The sequence below is a fragment of the Aotus nancymaae genome, unplaced genomic scaffold, assembly GCF_030222135.1.
Source record: "Aotus nancymaae isolate 86718 unplaced genomic scaffold, 86718_ANA_hifiasm-v0.15.2.pri h1tg000007l, whole genome shotgun sequence".
Classification (NCBI taxonomy): Eukaryota; Metazoa; Chordata; class Mammalia; order Primates; family Aotidae; genus Aotus; species Aotus nancymaae.
The window spans coordinates 15,782,853-15,803,017 of NW_026988418.1; the positions used below are offsets into that span (position 1 = coordinate 15,782,853).

At 41.4% G+C, this 20,165-nt stretch overlaps 1 protein-coding gene across 8 annotated transcripts in view; it reads right to left on the minus strand.

Annotated features, from left to right (window-relative positions):
- Positions 1-20,165, minus strand: part of ORC1 (origin recognition complex subunit 1) — a 35,069-nt gene that overhangs the window by 14,320 nt on the left and 584 nt on the right. The window contains exons 2-10 of one of the 8 annotated variants that reach the window (XM_021673294.2): positions 16,889-16,986; positions 13,741-13,811; positions 12,657-12,775; positions 11,904-12,031; positions 8,917-9,092; positions 7,375-7,693; positions 4,618-4,972; positions 874-978; positions 119-314 (exon numbers count right to left, since the gene is read on the minus strand). In XM_021673294.2, the coding sequence (XP_021528969.2) occupies positions 119-314; positions 874-978; positions 4,618-4,972; positions 7,375-7,693; positions 8,917-9,092; positions 11,904-12,031; positions 12,657-12,751 (1,374 nt within the window). In that variant the 5' untranslated portion in view covers positions 12,752-12,775; positions 13,741-13,811; positions 16,889-16,986. The other 7 variants (XM_064372353.1, XM_064372350.1, XM_021673295.2 and 4 more) reach the window with 7 other exon arrangements.

Below are 20,165 nucleotides of genomic sequence, written 5' to 3' on the forward strand. Positions count from 1 at the left end.
TGAATATAACAGACCTGTCCTCAGATTCCAGGTGTTACTAACCTGTGACCTCAGCATTTGTAACTTTTAAACTAAGAGAGGGGTGCTACACTCGAAAATAAACCTAGAAGAACCTTACACTTTTCTTTGGTGTCTTCGTGGGGGTCTTTAAGGATGACTTCAAAGAAGATCGCAGGTTCCTGGACACAGTTCTGGGTGTTCTCCTTGGAAGGGGTGGTGTGGAAGCCTCCTCGTCTTCACTGCTAGAGTCTGAAATCTCTGCTGCTGGTAGAATCTCTTTCTCTTCTTGGTCACTTTTACTATTATCTAAAAACCTGAATGATGGGGATATATTTTCTGACACTCAGGCTAAATAAGAAGAACTCCATGTCAGTGTGGATTAGATGTATTGCAGGGTCTCTCCTGTGACCAGGCAACATGAGTGCTTGCTACTGAGACAAAATAACCATTTTTTATATTATCTCATTAAACCCCTCAACAACTTTGTGACATGTATATTATTATATTTTGTAGATGAGGAGTTTCAGGCTTAGAAAGGTAAAGTTGCCTTCCCAAGGTTACAGATAGTAAATGATAAAGCCCAGGTTCAAATCCAGGTCTGTCAGAATCCAGGTTCATGCTCTTAGGCACCCTACCCCACCACCAGTCTTGCTGGACACAATGATTAGGGATGGGAGCCACCTAAGCCCAGGAAGTATTTCTTGCCCCTTCAAACTAATATGATTATTTGAAACCTAACATAATCCCAGACATGCTAGGTAAAAGGTCAATTTCAATGGATTGGCAAATAAACAGCATAAGATGCTTTAAGAGATAAGATTATAGATATCAGAGATGGTAGCAATGTTTCTCTGCTGCCAAGGAGTATCTTACTGGAGCTGCTGCCTAATCCGGTTCATAGTCAAGAGAGAACTCTTTCTGCAGACACGATGGGGAGTAGAGGTGGCTTCATTCTGAGTTTCTGCTTCTTTTGCATCCCTGAAAGAAATCATAGCTAGGTCACAGGAAGCAGTTTTGGATACCAGAGATCTGTAGCAGGTACTAGAAGACAGTCAAGTGGCTTGATTGGCTCCCAGTCTTTTTATATCTACTTTGAAAAGAGCGAAACTTTCTTTTTGCTAAAAAGTTTATAACTGAAGCTTGACTCAAACCTCGAGTTCAAAGTCTGTCTTAAGCTAATTTAAATCAGATTCACCACCTCCCCAACTAGAGACCAAAATATACTACTCCCAGGCAGAGCTGCATGTCTTTTTGTTTCTGATGCATGTATGAATTTACTGTCCACACAGGCTCAAGGTCAGCAGAAATTGCAGCTATATATTCAATATAAAGCATTTACTGAGCAACCTATTATGGACCAGGTGCTTAAGTTTCTAGGTTGCAAATAGTACAATTTGTAACTTCTGGCTTGTTGCATATTTATTTGCACAGCAACGTTTGTTCTAAATGCCTTATCTTTTTCTACAGTAGGTATTTGAGAATAGTCTCCAGTTAAAAAACAAGTCCTAGCCAGAGCAATAAGTCAAGAGAAAGAACTAAAGGATATCTCAATTAAAACAAAGTAAGTCAAACTGTTACTGTTCACCACTGATATGATCATATACCTAGAAAACCCTAAAGATGCTGGGTGTGGTGGCGCACGCCTGTAATCCAGGCACTCTGGGAGGTTGAGGTGGGTGGATCATGAGGTCAGGAGATCAAGACTATCCTGGCTAACACAGTGAAACCTTGTCTCTACTAAAAAATACAAAAAATTAGCCAGGTGTGGTGACACACGCCTGGAGTCCCAACTACTTGGGAGGCTGAGGCAGGAGTATTGCTTGAACCCAGGAGGTGGAGGTTGTGGTTAGCAGAGATTGCGCCATTGCACTCCAGCCTGGACAATAAGAACAAAATCCCATCTCAAAAAACCAAAAAAACAAAAAACACCCTAAAGACTCATTTAAAAATCTGATACATTGCTGAAAGAAATCATACATGACACAAACAAATGGAAACGCATCCCATGTTCATGGATGGGTAGAATCAATATTGTGTAAATGACCACACTGCCAAATGCAATCTACAGATTCAATGTAATTCCCATCAAAATACCATCATCATTCTTCACAAAACTAGAAAAAACAATCCTAAAATTCACATGGAACAACAACAAAAAGCCCGCATAGACAAAGAAATACTAAGCAAAAAGAAAAATCTGGAGGCATCACATTACCCGACTTCCAACTACAACTTCAAGGATCTAGTTACCAAAGCAGCATGGTACTGGTATAAAAACAGGCATGTAACCAAAGGAACAGAGTAGAGAACCCAGAAGTAAAGCCAAATACTTATAGGCAACTGATCTTTGACAAAGCAAACAAAAACATAAAGTGGGAAAAGGCCACCCTATTTAACAAATGGTGCTGGGACAACTGGCAAACCACATGTAGAAGAATGAAACTAGGGCCAGGTGTGGTGGCTCACGCCTGTAATCCCAGCACTTTGGGAGGCTGAGGTGGGTGGATAGCCTTATTTCAGGAGTTTGAGACCAGCCTGGCCAACACTGTGAAACTCTGTCTCCACTAAAAATACAAAAAATTAGCTGGGCATTGTGGCAGCGCCTGTAATCCAACTACTCGGGAGGCTGAGGCAGGAGAATTGCTTTTCTTTTACCCAGGAGGTGGAGGTTGCAGTGATCTGAGATTGCGCCACTGCACTCCAGCCTGGACAACAAGAGCAAAACCCTGTCTCAAAAAAAAAAAAAGAAAAGGAAGAACGAAACTGGTACCCTCCTCTCATCTTATACAAAAATCAACTGAAGATGGATCAAAGACTTAAATCTAACACCTGAAACCATAAAAAATCTAGAACATAGGAAAAAGTCTTCTAGACATTGTTAGGCAAAGAATTCATGACTTAGAACCCGAAAGCAAATGCAACAAAAACAACAATAAATGGGACCTAATGATACTAAAAAGCTTCTGCATAGCAAAAGAAATAATCAGCAAAGTATAAACAGATAACCCACAGAGTGGGAGAAAATATTTACAAAGCATGCATCCAACAAAGGACTAATATCCAGATCTACAAGGAACTCAAATCGGCAAAAAAACAAACAAACAAATAATCCCATCAAAAAGTAGACAAAGAGCTGGGCACGGTGGCTCACGCCTGTAATCTCAGCACTTTGGGACGCTGAGGTGGGCGGATCACTTGAGATCAGGAGTTTAAGACTAGCCTGGCCAACATGGTGAAACCCTGTCTCTACTAAGATAACAAAAATTAGTCAGGCATGGTGGTGAGTGCCTGTAATCCTAGCTACTCAGGAGGTTGAGGCTGGAGAATTGCTTATACCTAGGAGGCAGAGGTCCGTACCACTGCTCTCCAGCCTAGGCAACAGAGCAAGACTCCATCTCACAAAAAAAGAAAAAAAAAAAAGGAAAAAATGCGGGCAAAGGACTTGAATAGACAATTCTCAAAAGAAGATACAGAAATAGTCAACAAACATATGAAAAAATACTCAACATCACTAATTATCAGGGAAATGCAAATTAAAACCATAATAAAATACCACCTTATTCCTGTTAGAATGGCCATAATTTAAAAAATCAAAACATAATAGATGTTGGTGTGGATATGGTGAAAAGGGAACACTTTTACACTGCTGGTGGGAATGTAAACTAGTACAACCACTATGGAAAACAGTGTGGAAATTCCTTAAAGAATTAAAAGTAGAATTACCATTTGACCCAGCAATCTAACTACTGGATATTTACCCAAAGGAAAAGAAGTCATTATATGAAAAAAGACATATGCATGTTTATAGTAGTACAATTCACAATTGCAAAAATATGGAGCCAACCTAAATGTCCATCAATCAATGAGTGGATAAAGAAAATGTGGTATATATACAACATGGAATACTACCCAGCCATAAAATGCAATGAAATAATAGCATTTCCAGCAACTTGGATGGAATTGGAGACTGTTATTCTAAGTGAAGTAATTCAGGAATGGAAAACCAAATATCCTATGTTTTCACTTATAGGTGGGAGCTAAGCTATGAGGAAGCAAAAGCATAAGAGTGATATAATGGACTCTGAGAACTCAGGGGGAAGGATGGGAGGTGGTGAGGGATAAAAGACTACACATTGGGTACAGTGTATACTTCTCAGGTAATGGGTGCACCAAAACCTCAGTAATCACCCCTTAAGAACTTATCCATGTAACCAAAAACCACCTGTTTTTCCAAAACTATTGAAATAAAATTAAACAATGAAAAACTGCTTTTAAAAATGACTGTTAAAATGTGGCAAAAAGTCACAGGAACTAATGAAATCCAAAACTGGATAGCAATGCAGGTTTGGGAAGTTATCTTCTATAGCAGTGATCCCCAAATAACAACTCGGTATATTGGAATCATCTGAAGAGCATTTCCACAGATTCCTAGGACCAGTGTTGGAATCTGACTCAATAGGTGTGGGAAGAGGCCTAGAAATCTGTATTTTGGGAAAGCTCCCCGATAATTCTGTAACAGGTTTTTCAACTACTGCTCTAACTTTTTTGACTAAGACCCACACACTTCACATTATGTGAAGTATTTCAATTTGCTCTGTGGGTAATGTCCCTGGTCACCTGTTTTCGATGTTTTCTGGTTTCAGAATCACGGATGGCACCACTGAAGATCTCCGTCCCCCCCTGATAGGGGTAAGTGTTCTTTCATCTCTAATGTCTATGGTTTTCAAAGCTGGAATTTGGGTTCTCAGGATCATGCAATGTTCAGGTGAAGCCTTCTTGTCATCCTCAGTATAAGAGAGTCCATTCTCTCTGGTTTTCTCTGGGGCTTTCAGAGCCTGAGACAAGGTCTGAAGTTTATCAGGCTGAGATCTCTTAGAAGGTGAGGTGATCTCAGAGAAGGTCACTTTCCGTTTTGTTCTTCCTGGAGAATCCAAGGAGGCACATGAAGCCTGCTGGGACATCCAAGAGTTACCTAAGCCCAAGAGAAGTCACCACATACAATGTGTAAATTTGTTATCTAACAATACACAAACCCCCAATCTCATTACAGCCAAATCCAGCCAATGAGTTATACTTAAGATATGAGTTATGTATATTTTTAATCATTCCAGGCTTTCTTTCTCCAGCCCAGGTAGCTCTCATAATTTTCCACCTCTCGCCTAAATTTTAGGAGTGATTTTTCTAGTTAGAACCATAAGTCAATTTTTTTTTTTTTTTTGAGACAGAATTTTCCTCTTGTTGCCCAGTCTGGAGCGCAATGGCACAATCTCAGCTCATTGCAATCTCTGCCTCCTGGGCTCAAGTGATTTTCCTGCCTCACACTTCCCAGTGGCTGGGATTACAGGCATTTGCCACCACACCCAGCTAATTTTGTATTTTCAGTAGACGGGATTTCTCCATGTTGGTCAGGCTGGTCTTGAACTCCTGACATCAGGTGATGTGCCGACCTCAGCCTCCCAAAGAGCTAGGATTACAGGCGTGAGCCACCACGCCTGGTTCCGTAAGTCAACTTTTAAGTCAGCTTTTGTAGATAAATGGAGTAAGTGTTCTCTTGTCTCTAACAGGCTTCCCTGAAATAACCTATCAGAACAGTGGGTCTCAATCAGAGGTGACATCGCACACTTTCAACCCTAACTCAATGACATGTGAAGAAATTTACACTAGAGATGCTATCAAGTAACAATGAGGCCTAGATTTTTTCCTAACCCAGATTATATTCTGCCAATGGAGAGAAGAGGGGTTCCTGGGGGCAATCCCCTGGGTTCTGTAAATACAAAAACCGTGTAGAATTGCTCCTCCCTCAGGAGGACCGCAGCACCAAGGAACCCAGCTGTTCATTCACAGATACCAACTCAGCAGTTAAAATGGCAGGCGTGTGCCCGGGGGAAGGGGAAACAAAAGCTGAAGGAGGCTCAACCCTGGTTCCAATGCATAAAATACTCTAGTCTAACAGATGATATACATGACGGCTTATTTTATTACATAAAGGGAAGTAAGTGTCTGGAAGCACCTGAGTGCTCATAAAGATGGCTTTTGAGATACATCTTGAAAAAAAGGTAAAATTTCAACAGAGTTGAAAGGGGAAGGAGAGGGGACATATGAGGACATAAAGGAAAAAAAGACAATCCCCCTCATTTCTTTTTTTGAGACAGAGTCTCACTCTGTTGCCGAGGCTGGAGTGCAATAGCACGATCTCAGCTCACTGCAACCTCCGCCTCCGAGGTTCAAGTGTTTCTCTTGCCTCAGCCTCCTGAGTAGCTGGGATTACAGGCGTGTGCCACACACCCAGCTAATTTTTTGCATCTTCAGTAGAGACAGTATTTCACCATGTTGGCCAGGCTAGTCTTGAAAGCCTAACCTTGGATGATCCACCCGCCTTGGCCTCCAAAACTGCTGGTATTATAAGCGTGAGCCACTGCGCCCAGCCCATCCCTGAAGGTGATATTACAGATTAGTTAATATTTTTGCTGCATTTTCTAAATGTTTTATACATTTATATTCAGCTCCTAAAACAACAGTATACTAAAGAGCTATCAAGAATACAAGTAACTTATACTTGAAGATCTTGGCACCTACACAAAAAATTCAAAAAACATGAATGACATATAAAAAGATGAGGATGAGCTCTCAGAATGGCTGTGGAGTGAGTTTCGGATATATTGTAAGGGGAAAAAGCAAGTTGGAAAAGAACTTGCTTACTCAATAGGTTGAGCTATCCTATTGGGTAAGAAAGAATGAAAAGTAAAAATATATGCATATCTGATATAGGTATACATATATGTATACATATCTGCTGATTTTTCCAAAACCAAAAATAGGAAAGATAAACCAGAAAGGAAAACAATTAATTAACATACAGAGGCCGGGCGCAGTGGCTCATGCCTGTAATCCCAGCACTCTGGGAGGCCAAGGTGGCTGGATTATGAGGTCAGGAGTTTGAGACCAGCTTGGGCAACATGGCGAGACACTCTTGCTATGAAAACTTAAAATAAAATTAGCCAGGCATAGTGGTGCACACTTGTAGTCCCAGCTACTTGGGAGACTGAGGCAGGAGGATCACTTGAGCCCAGGAGGTCAAGGCTACATACAGTGAGCCGTGATTGTGCCATTGCAGTCCAACCTGAGTAACATCGCAAGACTGTCTCAAAAAACAAAAACAAAAAAACCCAGAAAATAGAGCCAAATGCAGTGGTGTGCCCCTGTAGTCCCAGCTACTGGAGAGGCTGAGGCAGGAGGATCACATGAGCTTGATCACTAGAGTTAGAGGGTATAGTGGACTATGATCTCTAATTCAATATGGTCCCACAAATTAACATTTTATCACATAATCCTTTAGCCCTAGTATCGCCCACTGTGATCCATTCCACAACTTACTGGCAAGCTCTAGCCTCTTCCTCGCTCTTGGGGTGACAGGATGGGTAGGAGTTTGGCGAGATTTGGAGGCGGAGTGCCTTGATTCAATCCTTTTGGCCACATGTTCTGCTGGGGTCCAAGCAGGGCTTCCTGCATTCTTATTCTTGGCTCCCACGGGCTTCTGGCACTTGGCTGCACCCTCTTGTGGTTTATTCAACTCTGCAAATAGTTCTGGGGACAGTGGCCTGAACTTCTTTTCATTCCAGGATAGTTTCACAAAGAGCGTCTTCTCATTTTTCAGATCCGTCGGTACCACATCGTTTGGAGGTAAAAGTATCACCTGAATTTAGGAAATACAGGTGAGTAGGAAGAGATGAGCCCCAAAAGAGTCAAAGAGTATTCCATCAGAGCTACAATTAAAAACAATTGAGTCCACATCTGTACCTGAAATGTTACCTTTCCAATCTAAAGCGGCATAGATATGGCATAGCATATTGCTAGAAAAACACATAAGATTAATGAATATTTACTGAGTATTTACTCATTTAATCATTAATGGCTTTAAAAACAGCAATGAAATATATAAATTATTCCCTTCATTTCACTTTTAAAATGTTTATTGGCTTCACTTCTTAATTCCTATTACTGTTACCCTAGTTCAAATATGCATCATCTCATTCCTGGGTTATTTTTACAAATTCCTCCTAGCTGGTATCTTATACCCTACATTGCTTTCTTTTCCAGTCCATTCTGTTCACCTGTGCCAAGTTTCCCCACAAACTTATCTAGACATGCTCCCCTGCTCAACAGTCAATCATGGTTCCCACTGTAGCAAGACCAAATTACTTAAACTAGTTTTTCAATGCCTTCTAAAATCTGGCCTCATTTTACTACAGAGTGCTCAATACTCCTGCCTCGCACCCCTTCAGCTTTCTCTCCTTCACTCATTTACCTCAGAGATAAATTATGATAATTATGCCATACGAGAGTCTCAGCCCTAATGCTCAATGAACCACATAACCAGCATACAACCACACCTCACACCACAATCTAATCCCATGTTGGGGAGCCTGAAATCACTTCAGGAAAAACCCATAGTCTCCTAACCAGTGACCTACTTCAGCCTACAAACCAGCCGCTCATTAGCACCTGATTTATTATAAAATCCTGTCACACAAATTTGTCTGTAGCAACTAGCACTCTTTGTACTGATTTACTCATGGTGAAGTCCTTGTTTAAGCCAGCATGTTGAGCCTCACAATGCTTTATGCATGCCACAGTCATAGCTAAATATAACATCCCCTTGAGATACATCTTCTAATTCCTGCTCATCCCTTGGTCACAACCCAAATGTCACTTCCTGCAGGAGGCTCCTAACACATAATATGTGCTCTCAATATATATTTGTTGAGATGAAGCAGACAGGCAAGCACAGAAGATGACAGGAAATAATGCATTCCCCATGGGGTAAATTAAAGCCAGTGATATTTCTGGGGTCATGCAGTTCAGGAGGCAGACATAAATAAGCTTCAAGGTAGAACCAAGGGTTGTGGCATCACCTACCCGAACAGGGCCAATGATGGTCTCAGCATTAATGCTGCTGTTGCAGGCAGGGTAATCATACCAGAATATTTCCTGTGCAGCAGGCTTCCGGCCCAACAAACGCTGTTTACGGACAGGGATTTCACAGAATCGGACAAACCACTGTACCCGAGCACGTTTCTTAGGGGGATCAGAATCTAGGAGGAATTTGGTGGAAAGAGAAAGGTTAAGACAACTCAAGGACATTTTACTGAGCAATTCCTATGTGCCAGACTCCATACTTAGCGCTTGACATGTACGTTTTTTTTGTTTGTTTTTTTGTTTTTGTTTTTTGAGAGAGTCTCCGTCACCCAGGCTGGCGTGCAGTGGCCAGATCTTGGCTCACTGAAACCTCTGCCTCCTGGGTTCAAGCAATTCTGCTGCCTCAGTCTCCTGAGTAGCTGGGATTATACGCATCTGCCACCATACCCAGCTAATTTTTGTATTTTTAGTAGAGACAGGGTTTCACCATATTGGCCAGGCTGGTCTCGAACTCCTGACCTCACATGATCTGCCTACCTTGGCCTCCCCAAAGTGCTGGAATTACAGGCATGAGCCACCACATCTGGCCAACATGTGTTATATATATATATATATTTTTTGAAACGAAGTCTTGCTCTGTCCCCTAGTCTGGAGTGCAGTGGCATGATCTCGGCTCACTGCAACCTTTGCCTCACTGGTTCAGGAGATTCTCCTTGCTCAACCTCCCGAGTAGCTGGGACCACAGGCCTATGCCACCACGCCTAGCTAATTTTTATATTTTTAGTAGATGGGGTTTCATCATATTGGCCAGGCTCGTATTGAACTCTTGACCTCAAGTGATCCACCTGCCTTGGCCTCTTGAAGTGCTGGGATTACAGATGTGAGCCACTGTGCCTGGCCCAACATGTGTTATACAAGGTAGATACTACAGCTATCCCCCTTTTCAGGCAACAAAATCAAGTGACGGGGAACTTAAAGAATTTGTCAAAGGTCATATGACCAACTGCAGCAATCAAATTCCAGCCCACACACCTGCTCTTTTGGAGTTGCTCCATTTTCTAATGGTGCTATCACCCAGCAAAGGAATGACAAAAAGGCCTCTGAAAGGAGCTACTCTAAACACAGGCACTGAACAAAATAAAAATCATAACAAGAATTACAGCATCAGGCCAGGCATGGTGGCTCACGTCTATAATCCTAGCACTTTGGGAGGATGAAGCGGGCAGATCACTTGAGGCCAGGAATTTGAGACCAGCCTGGCCAACATGGTAAGACACCATGTCTACTAAAAATAAAAAAAATAGCCAGGCATGGTGGCAGGTGCCTGTCATCCAAGTTACTCAGGAGGCTGAGGCAGGAGAATTGCTTGAACCCAGGAGGTGAAGGTTGTATGAGCCAGGAGCACACCACTGCACTTCAGCCTATGCACCAGAGCGAGATTCTGTCTCCAAAAATAAAAAAAAGAGAATTACAGCATCAACCACTGAGTTAACTTTTGGCAAATGCATGCTTGTAATCTTTAGCTTTATCATTACGGTATAAAATTAGTGTCACTCCATACCAGCATTAGCTCCAACCAAAAGGACACTCATTAGTGCCATCATCATCATCATCATCATCATCTCCTTTTAGCTTTCTTCAGAGAAAGACTAAAGCTATCCAATGGAGCACCAAGAGAGGATTCTAGAATCCATACACCAAAGCCCATAATTCTGATGTGCTGCCCCTACTGGACATTAGTTTGATGAGCTTTTCCCCCATACTTCAAAGTATGTTAAAGAAAAAGTATGTGAAAGATCCTCCTTATCTGTGTGCAGTAGTCTCCCCTTATCTGCTGAGGGTATGTGTCAAGACCAGCAGATGCCTGAACCTGCAGATACTACCACTAACTCTGTATATGCTATGCTTTTTCCTATATATATACACTATACAGCATGGATACACTGGACAAAGGGATGACTCACATCCCAGTTGGGACAGCATGAGATTTCACCACATTACTTGGAATGGCGCAAAATTTAAAGCTTATGACTTGTTTATTTCTGGAATCTTCCATTTAATATTTTTGGATTGCGGTTGACGTCACAACTGAAATCGCAGAAAGTAAAACCACAGATAAGGGGGACTATAGTCATGTAAAACGTCTTTATCCACTCAGTCTACCAGTTCTTTCTCTTGGGCATACAGACTACCATAGGATTACCTAATCACCAAGCCATTCTTCTATTGAATGAGGCAGTTTTGCATAGTTTCAAATTGCTGTCTTCCTAATCCTCCTTGTGAAGCTCAGCCTTGCTCCCATATTACTGTGTTCGCCTCTTGTTTTGCAGAGGGTTACAAGCTCAACAAATCAGCTAAGGCTTTGGATGTGGGCTTGTAGGCTCTGGTTGATGCCACCTTCCCTTTTGCTCCTCCAGCCTAGGGGCAGTAGTGGCTTCCTGCACTTACTCATCTCTGGGAAACGTCATCTTTTCTTCCAGCCTTTCCAACACTAACACACAAGTTCCTCTGGGTAAAACACCTTAAGTGTTTTTGTTTTCCCTAACTGAAACACCAACTGCTATACTTTCCAAATCCAACTTACCTCTTCATTTGTAACGAAGTAGCACTTGCAAAATTTATTACTAACCCTCATGCCAAAATTAAAGGGCACATCTCTATGACAGTGCAAATTACCTGTTTTTTCCTTTTCCCTTGCTCCTAAATTCATCCATTCTCTCCAGCCCCCCAATTCTGCTTTAATAGCCATACTTACTCCCCAAAATAATGAAAAAGCTAAATTATTGACCCTTCCAATTCCATTTTACTCAATACTGCTTTGGTGAGTAAAGAAGTTTTCTAGATGGAAGAAGGTGCAGCTAGTTCTTACGTGATCCCACCTCAGTCTAATGTGCCCTGCAAGCTCCTGTGAACAAAAGAACCCACAATCTCCCCATCTCCCAATCATTCATGACAAGGAAAGGTTAATTATTCCATCCCAAACTCACCATCTTCGAACAACTCAAGCAATTTAGCAACAAATGGGTTCTCATCATCATCCCCTTTAATCAACACAAACTGTCCAACCTGGATGTTAATCTCGGTGGAACAACCTTCTGTTTTCACACACATTTCTCTAGGAAGTAACAGAGCAGCATATTAGGAAATAACTTAAGTAAGTCAAGCTCTTCAGCCCCCTAGGCACAAAGGAGAGGGCTCTCTAATCCCCTGATTTCTTTCTGCTGACCAACTCTCCTACTGGGAAACCAATTCACCCAGTTATACGTAAGAATAGCCAAAATGGGTTGAATGAATTGTTTCAGCTGAGTAATGAATCCAAATATCTTATTATGAACGCTAATTCCTCTCAGTTATTGACAAGAACAACAAATGCTTCCCAAGGCTGCCAAGCTGCCCAATAACAATGTCAAATTGTCAGAGATCTCCAGAGTTGGGAAAGACATAGTAACACCATCTATCATCTCGTTATCATGAAGAGTTATATAGAACTCACCTTAAATAGACATGACACTATCCTACATATAAAATTTTATGAACCTGTCATAATTTTTTGCCCCATCACTAACTGCTATATCTATCCCACTATCTTCTTGCATCAGACAAAATCCCTCCTTACAATCAGTTCTAATCTCCTGTTCATTCATTGTCAATCTGTAGTAATTAGAACAGGCTAGTTACAAGTTGACTGTTTAGCTTGAGAAGCTCCATTTCCAGGACAACCAAAGGACCTCATCACTCACCTATAGGTTTGGTAGTGCAGTTTTCGATCCAACAACGGCCTGCCAACCCATGAATAAGTTTTTCTGGTCTTCAGCCTTGTGGGGTAGTGTGCCATTGCTTCTGTAGAAGAGTCCTAACTCTGAATTACCATGATAAATATTTGGTATTTATCTGATGGATTCTAAGACATACATAGTCAGTCCCTACCTTCAAATGAGTTCAGACTTATTTTCTGCCCCTGCTACACTCCCATACATTTTAGACTAAGAAAACATTTTATTTGAAGTCATGGTCTATGAAGATTACACATAGGCAATTTAGCATCATCTGGGTACATCTTGTACTGTGCCTTATCTCTTCCCACCCAGGAAAACAGAAAGCTCAATTCCTAAGAAATGAAACTATAACATTTAGAAATACTTAGAATAAGACACAACAATAGGTGTAAAACATCTAACAAAGTGAAATTAAAAGAGTGATACAGGGGTTACAAGTGTCTTCATGACACTTATAAAATGCACACAGGGAAATTTCAGAAATACAAAGGCTGGGTGCAGTGGCTCACCTGAGGTCAGGAGTTCGAGACCAGCCTGGGCAACATGGTGAACCCACATTTCTACTAAAAATACAAAAATTAGGTGGATGAGGTGGCAGGCACCTGTAATCCCAGCTACTCAGGAGGCTGAGGCAGGAAAATTGCTTGAACCCAGGAGGCAGAAGTTGCAGCAAAGTGAGATTGTGGCACTGCACTCCAGCCTAGGCAACAAGAGTGAAACTCCACCTCGGGGGGAAAAAATAAAAAAGAAATGCAAAAAAATTAAAAGTAAAATATAAATGCAGTAAAGGACAATGAATATTGCAAAGAGTGTAGAGAAACTACTGGAAATTAGAAGATTAGGTTTTCTGGCTGTTCAGGGAGGATGGACTCCCATAGGGGTTTCCTGAGCTGAATGTTGAATAATTAGTAGATATTGATAAGACAGAATGAATTCCAATGAACGTAAGGAGGCAAAGACATGCAAGTAGAATTTGTGGAAATGGCAATGGGTTTTATCAAGTGTATCACTGTACTTACATTAAAAAAAAATTACCAGTGTTACTAACCTGTACTGCCTTGGCAGTTGGAAGGGGTATTTTTTTCTTTGCAGCTGACAGGTACTAGATATAAAGAATAGCTGAAAAGAAATGCTTGTATTAAAATACATAGAAAAAAGACACTTTTACTGATGAAAACAAAAATGTAAAGTCCAAACAATACTCTTTGATAGAATTATTCAGAATTACTAAAATAGAATTAGAATAACATATCAACATCCAAATTAAACAAGCTCATTTTCTAAAGTTCAGTGGCATTATGTCCTATATTCTATTTGGGAACATTTTGACCCATTACATTTTTGGCTTTTAATAAAGGTATTTTTAAAGTAAACTTTGAGAAAATTAATAGCAAAAAGAAAAGATATGCAACTTTAGAAAAGAAACTGCTTATAAAAGATGCATGAATGATTGCTATCAAGTATATTTAGAGTGCAATTTACAGCATATTACTATTGTGAAAGGAAAATAAATCTCAGGACCCCAAAATCAATAAGCCAAAAGGAAAAGTCAAGCTGTGACTGTGTCAGGCAAACCTGCTTTCCATTTTATTCCCAAATAAGAAAGCTACAAAGATTTAAAAGAAAAACAAAAACAGCAACAACAACTACATACCTCCCTCACAATTTGCCCACAAATTCAAGATCTTTACCCTACCAACAGTTCTATTAAATTTCATCCTGGCAATGTAAATGGATAGCATATCTTCACAGGTGCGGGAGAAAGGAGAGTGGACAGAGGACAGACAAAATTCAAAGTCATCCCTCAGCTTACCTGAGACAAATACATAGCCAATTGCTTCCTCTGCCCTATTGTTTATGTAAAAATGCAGATTCACTGAGTCAGACTAAGGCAAGCTTGTCCAACCTACAGCCCAGGACAGCTCTGAACGTGTCCCAACACAAATTCGTCGACTTACTTAAAACGCTATGAGATTTTTTTTTGTTTGTTTTTGTTTTTTTAAGCTCATCAGTTATCATTATTGTCAGTGTATTTTTTTTTTTTTTTTTTGAGACAAAGTTTTGCTCTTGTCGCCCACGCTGGAGTGCAGTGGCGTGATCTCGGCTCACTGCAACCTCCGCCTCCTGGGTTCAAGTGATTCTCCAGCCTCAGTCACCCAAGCATCTGGGATTACAGGTGCCTGCCACCACACCCAGCTAATTTTGGTATTTTTGGTAGAGATGGGGTTTCACCATATTGGACAGGCTGGTCTCGAACTCTTGACCTCAGGTGATCCACTCGCCTTGGCCTCCCAAAGCACTGGGATTACAGGCGTGAGCTACCATGTCCTACCTAGTGTCCGTATATTTTATGGAAGAAGAAAATTCTTCTTCCAGTGTGGCCCAGGGAAGCCAAAATATGAGATACCCTCGGACAAAGGCATAAGTGACTACTCTTCTACCCTGCTCTCACATGTAAATTGTGTATTCAGTGAAAGGCTGATCAAAGATCCAAAGAAATGCAACCTTTTGTCTCTTATCTACCTGTGACCTGGAAGCCCCACTTCGAGTTGGACAGAACCAATGTACAACCTTCTGGACAGGACCAATGTATAACTGACACATATGGATTGATGTCTCATGTCTCTCTAAAAATTTATAAAACCAAGCTGTGCCCTGACCACCTGAGGTATGTGTCATTAGCACTTCCTGAGGCTGTGTCATGGGCACATCCTTATCCTTTGCAAAATAAACTTTTTACATTGATTGAGGCTAGGCACAGTGGCTTATGCCTATATTCCCAGCACTTTGGGAGGTTGAGGCAGGCGGATCCCTTGAGCCCAGGAGTTCGAACCAGCCTGGGCAACGTGGAAAAATCCTGTCTCTACAAAAAAATACAAAACTTACCCAGGCCTGGCAGCACACTGGGAGGATCGTTTGAGCCCAGAAGGCAGAGGATGCAATGAGCCAAGATGACACTATTGCACTCCAGCCTGGGTGACAGAGTGATACACTGTCTTAAAAAATAAACAGAAAACTGTCTCAGATACTTTTGGGTTCACACTATTAAAATCAATATAATTTTATTCTATTATTATTATTTTTTTGAAACAGTTTTGCTCTTGTCACTCAGGCTAGAGTGCAATGGCACGATCTTGACTCACTGCAAGCTTCACCTCCTGGGTTCAAGCAATTCTCCTGCCTCGGCTTCCTGAGTAGCTGGAATTACAGGTACCTGCCACCAGACCCAGCTAGTTTTTTGTAATTTTAGTAGAGATGGGGTTTCACCATGTTGGCCAGGCTGGTCTTGAATGCCTGACCTCTGGAGATCACCCACCTTGGCCTCCCAAAGTGCTGGAATTACAGGTATGGGCCATCACACACAGCCTCAATCTAATTTTAATTAAGTACAGTGTAGAAATGAATAAATAGCAAAGATTAATGAATAAAAGCAAGTAGAAGACTTGTGCTCAAGTAAAAACTAAATGTGGATTCATAAGATCCAAATATCTTTCAGTAAAAATCAGAAAAACTGTTTGAATCTAAATGTTTGGGTTGGCATTGTGGTTCACACCTGTAGTACCAACGTTTTGAGAGGCCAAAGTAGGAGGATTGCTTGAGGTCAAGAGTTTGAGACCAGCTGGGCAACAGCATTTTTCCCCATCTCTATGGAAAAAAAAAAAAAAAAGTCAGCCTGGTGTGGTGGTGTGCACCTGTAGTCCCAGCTACTGGGGAGGATCCCATGTGTCCAGGAGTTCGAGGCTGCAGTGAGGCTTGATTATGCCACTGTACTCCAGTCTGGGCTAAAGAGTGAGACACTGCCTCAAAAAAATATGGTCTGGATTTAAAGGAATTGAGGACAGTTTTGTTTTTGTTTTTGAGACAGGGCTCTTTTGCCCAGGTTGGAGTGCAGTGGCACAATCATGGCTCACCGCAGCCTCAAACTCTGGCTGAAGCAATTCTTCCATCTCAGCCTCTTCAGTAGCTGGGACTACAGGCACACACCACCATGTATGGCTAAATTTTTGTATTTTTTTTGTAGAGAAGGGATTTTACCGTGTTGGCCAGTCTGGTCTCAAACTCCTAAGTTCAAATGATCCACCGACCTCAGCCTCCCAAACGACTGGGGTTACAGATGTGAGCCACCATGTCCAGTGAAACAAATTTTTAAATAATAAATAAAGAAAATATTCAAGGAAATACAGACACTAACATACCTTCAATAAATGTTCCTTTTAACGGGCAATGTGGCATGGAACTGTCAGAGGTAAACTTGGAAGTTTTTGCCTTTTCCACAATCAGGCAGTATATGCTACTGAGATACAGACAAAAAAGTAAATCACAGTATCCACTAAGCCCTTTTGTTTAAAAAAAAATGTGGACACATCACTAAGAATACTTTGCAGCAAACTGGTATCTCTCGGCAAACTTTCTACAATTCTTGAATAATCTACCTACAGGATAAATGGCCTTTTCTTTTTTTTTTTTTTTTGGGACGGAGTATCACTCTGTGTCCAGACTGGAGTGCAACAGCACAATCTTGGCTAACTGCAACCTCCACCTCCCAGGTTCAAGTGATGTCCTGCCTCAGCCTTCCGAGTAGCTGGGATTATAGGCGCCCGCCACCATGCCCAGCTACTTTTTGTATTTTTAGTGGAGATGGGGTTTCACCAGGTTGGCCAGTCTGGTCTCGAACTCCTGACCTCATGTGATCCACACTCCTTGGCCTCCCAAAGTGCTGGGATTACAGGTGTGAGCCACCGCACTCGGCTCCCTTATTTGTCATTTTGACTTTGACATCTTATTTCACTGGTTTAGTAATCTCATTCTTTCAAACCAAGAACTGGCATATGAAAAGGACTGTTTTCATACCTATAAGGTACTAATTTATACCTAAGGGCATCAAATTCATGCCCTCAGTGCTTTAAATCCAGACCATATTTTAGTTTATTAAGTTCTTCAAAAACTAAGCCAAGGTAAAAATTTAACATTCCTTTTCTAGGAGACCATGGACTGTGCTCAATGAGACAGGGATATGTACATATATGTGCAAGGGTGGGCGAGGAGGCAGCGTTCCTGGAAGGAAGGCCCATGACCTGGACCACATAACCTGCCTTGCCTTTATTGCTTTCCTCCAGGCCTGCTTTTCCAAACTTCAGACAAACCAAGGTGGTGAGTGCCCTCAGACTTACTTACACAGTTACTGTTCTCCCTTCCTGTATCTTTGCAGGGATGGCTCAGGTCTCAGCCCCAATGAAACTCCCTCAGAGGCCTTCAATGACATCCAGTAGAAAGTGACCAATCTCTCCTTATACCACCCCTCAGGGTCATGTTCCATTATACCACCCTATTGTCAAAGCAATAACCATTAAATTATTTTCCTATTTATTGTGCTTCTCACATTAGAATGTTATCTTCCAAAGGAGCAGGAGCCTTGGAACCTTGTCTAGCTTGTTCATAACTGCCACCCCAGGGCCTAGGTCAGGACTTGGCACATAATAAGTAAATGAACGACTGGATGAATGAACTGGTTTTAAAAACCATCAGGATAATATACCAAGTGTGGTGAGAATATAGAGCAGCCACAACTCTCATTCACTGCCAGGGGGCATGTACACTGGTACAACCACTTTAGATAATTGGCAGTATCTACTAAAGCTGAACATACACATACCCTATGACCCAGAAATTCCAACACAATAGTTCTGACAGAAATACATATATATCATCAAAGACATGAACCAGAATATTCATGCAGCACTATACAGCAACAAAGTCAGACCAACTACAACTGCACATAACAATGTGGGGAAAATATCCCAAAACGATACTGAGCTAAAGAAATTAGACACCAGAAGAATATACACATTGATTCCATTTGTATAAAGTTTAAAAACAGGCAAAAGTAATCCATGTTTTTAGAATTCACAATAGCTTAATCCCAGCAGTCTGGGAGGCTTGCTTGAGGCCAGAGTTGGAGAAGTCCCAATAGAAGGTAACCTGGGTAGATGAAAGGGGACACACCAGGGAGGGGAGTGCTGCTGGGATATTGGTCATGCTTTGTTTCTTGAAACTGGGTGCTGGTTACATGAGCATGTTTTCTTTAACAAAACAAAACAAAAAAAGTTCAAAAAAATTAATCAGGAGTGCTTCTGAAGAGACAGCATAGGAGATCATAGCAGATGTCAGGCATCTTGTGTGTTACTCCACTTTCTTACCCTCCACCCAGCTTAATAATAACTATTTGTTAAATGAAAAGTAGATGTTATTATCACTTTAAGGTGACAAGGTATAACTTGTCCTAACTTATACAGAACGGCACAGCCTTAACTCAAACCCCAAACAGCCAGATTCCACTGACTGTGCTCTTAACTATTTCACCTTATGAACTGTGTGAAACTGGATAATGTTAATATGTAACTGAGAACTTGGGTTTGGTGTACTTATTACAATAAATCAGGCTTCCAGCCACTGACTGAGTGTTGTGGATTGGGCCTCAGTTTGCTTACCCACAAAACGGAGAGAATAGAATCTTCCTTTTATTCAACCAATGTTTATTAAGTATCTATCCTGTGCCAGGTACTATTTTAGGATAATGGAAGATTAAGTGAGAAAATACAAAATGATAAATCCACTTTCCCACTACCAAAAATCCCTTGTGTTTATTTGTAAGGTACAGTGGTTTTTTTTCTTTTTCTTTTTTTTGAGATGGAGTCTCGCTCTGCCACTCAGGCTGGAGTGCAGTGGCACAATCTCGGCTCACTGCAACCTCTGCCACCCGGATTGAACGATTCTCCTAACTCAGCCTCCGGAGTAGCTGGGACTATAGGTGCGCGCCACCACGCCCGGCTAAGTTTTTGTATTTTAGTAGGGGCTGAGTTTCACCCTGTTGCCCAGGCTGGTCTCGAACTCCTAAACTCAGGCAATTCACCAGCCTCGGCCTCCCAAAGTGCTAGGATTACAGGCGTGAGCCACCGCACCCGGCTGGTACAATGGTTTTAATGAATATTATGGAACTCACATAAAATTCAAGCAAAATTTTGCATTCAATTTCGGCGTATTCACAAACCTTCTAAAGTCCACATATTGTCCTCCATTACAGTTAAAAACTGTTGCAGAAGGACTGAAACCATTATGTCACATTGGAAACTCCTTTGGTATTTCAAGCCCACCTAATACAGCAGGGAAGAGGGTACTATTATTCATGTGTTACAGACAACTAGAATAGTATTTAATCATTGCAGTTTCACAAGTAGACCACGATAGGAATGCTTTTTCCAATTGTCACAGCAGAAAACCCTTCAATTCCGAGGTTAAACAAGAGAGGTAGAAAGGGGGCCACCAGACTTCCCTTCTGAAAAGGTGAATGAGAGTCCAGCAGTTAGGAGGCGCTCATCTGAAAAAAATACCTGGGTAGGAGACCAGACTGCTTAGTCACGAAAATCGACCTAAGTAAAACACGTCTCTCTCTGGGAGCAATTACTACGTCCGAAA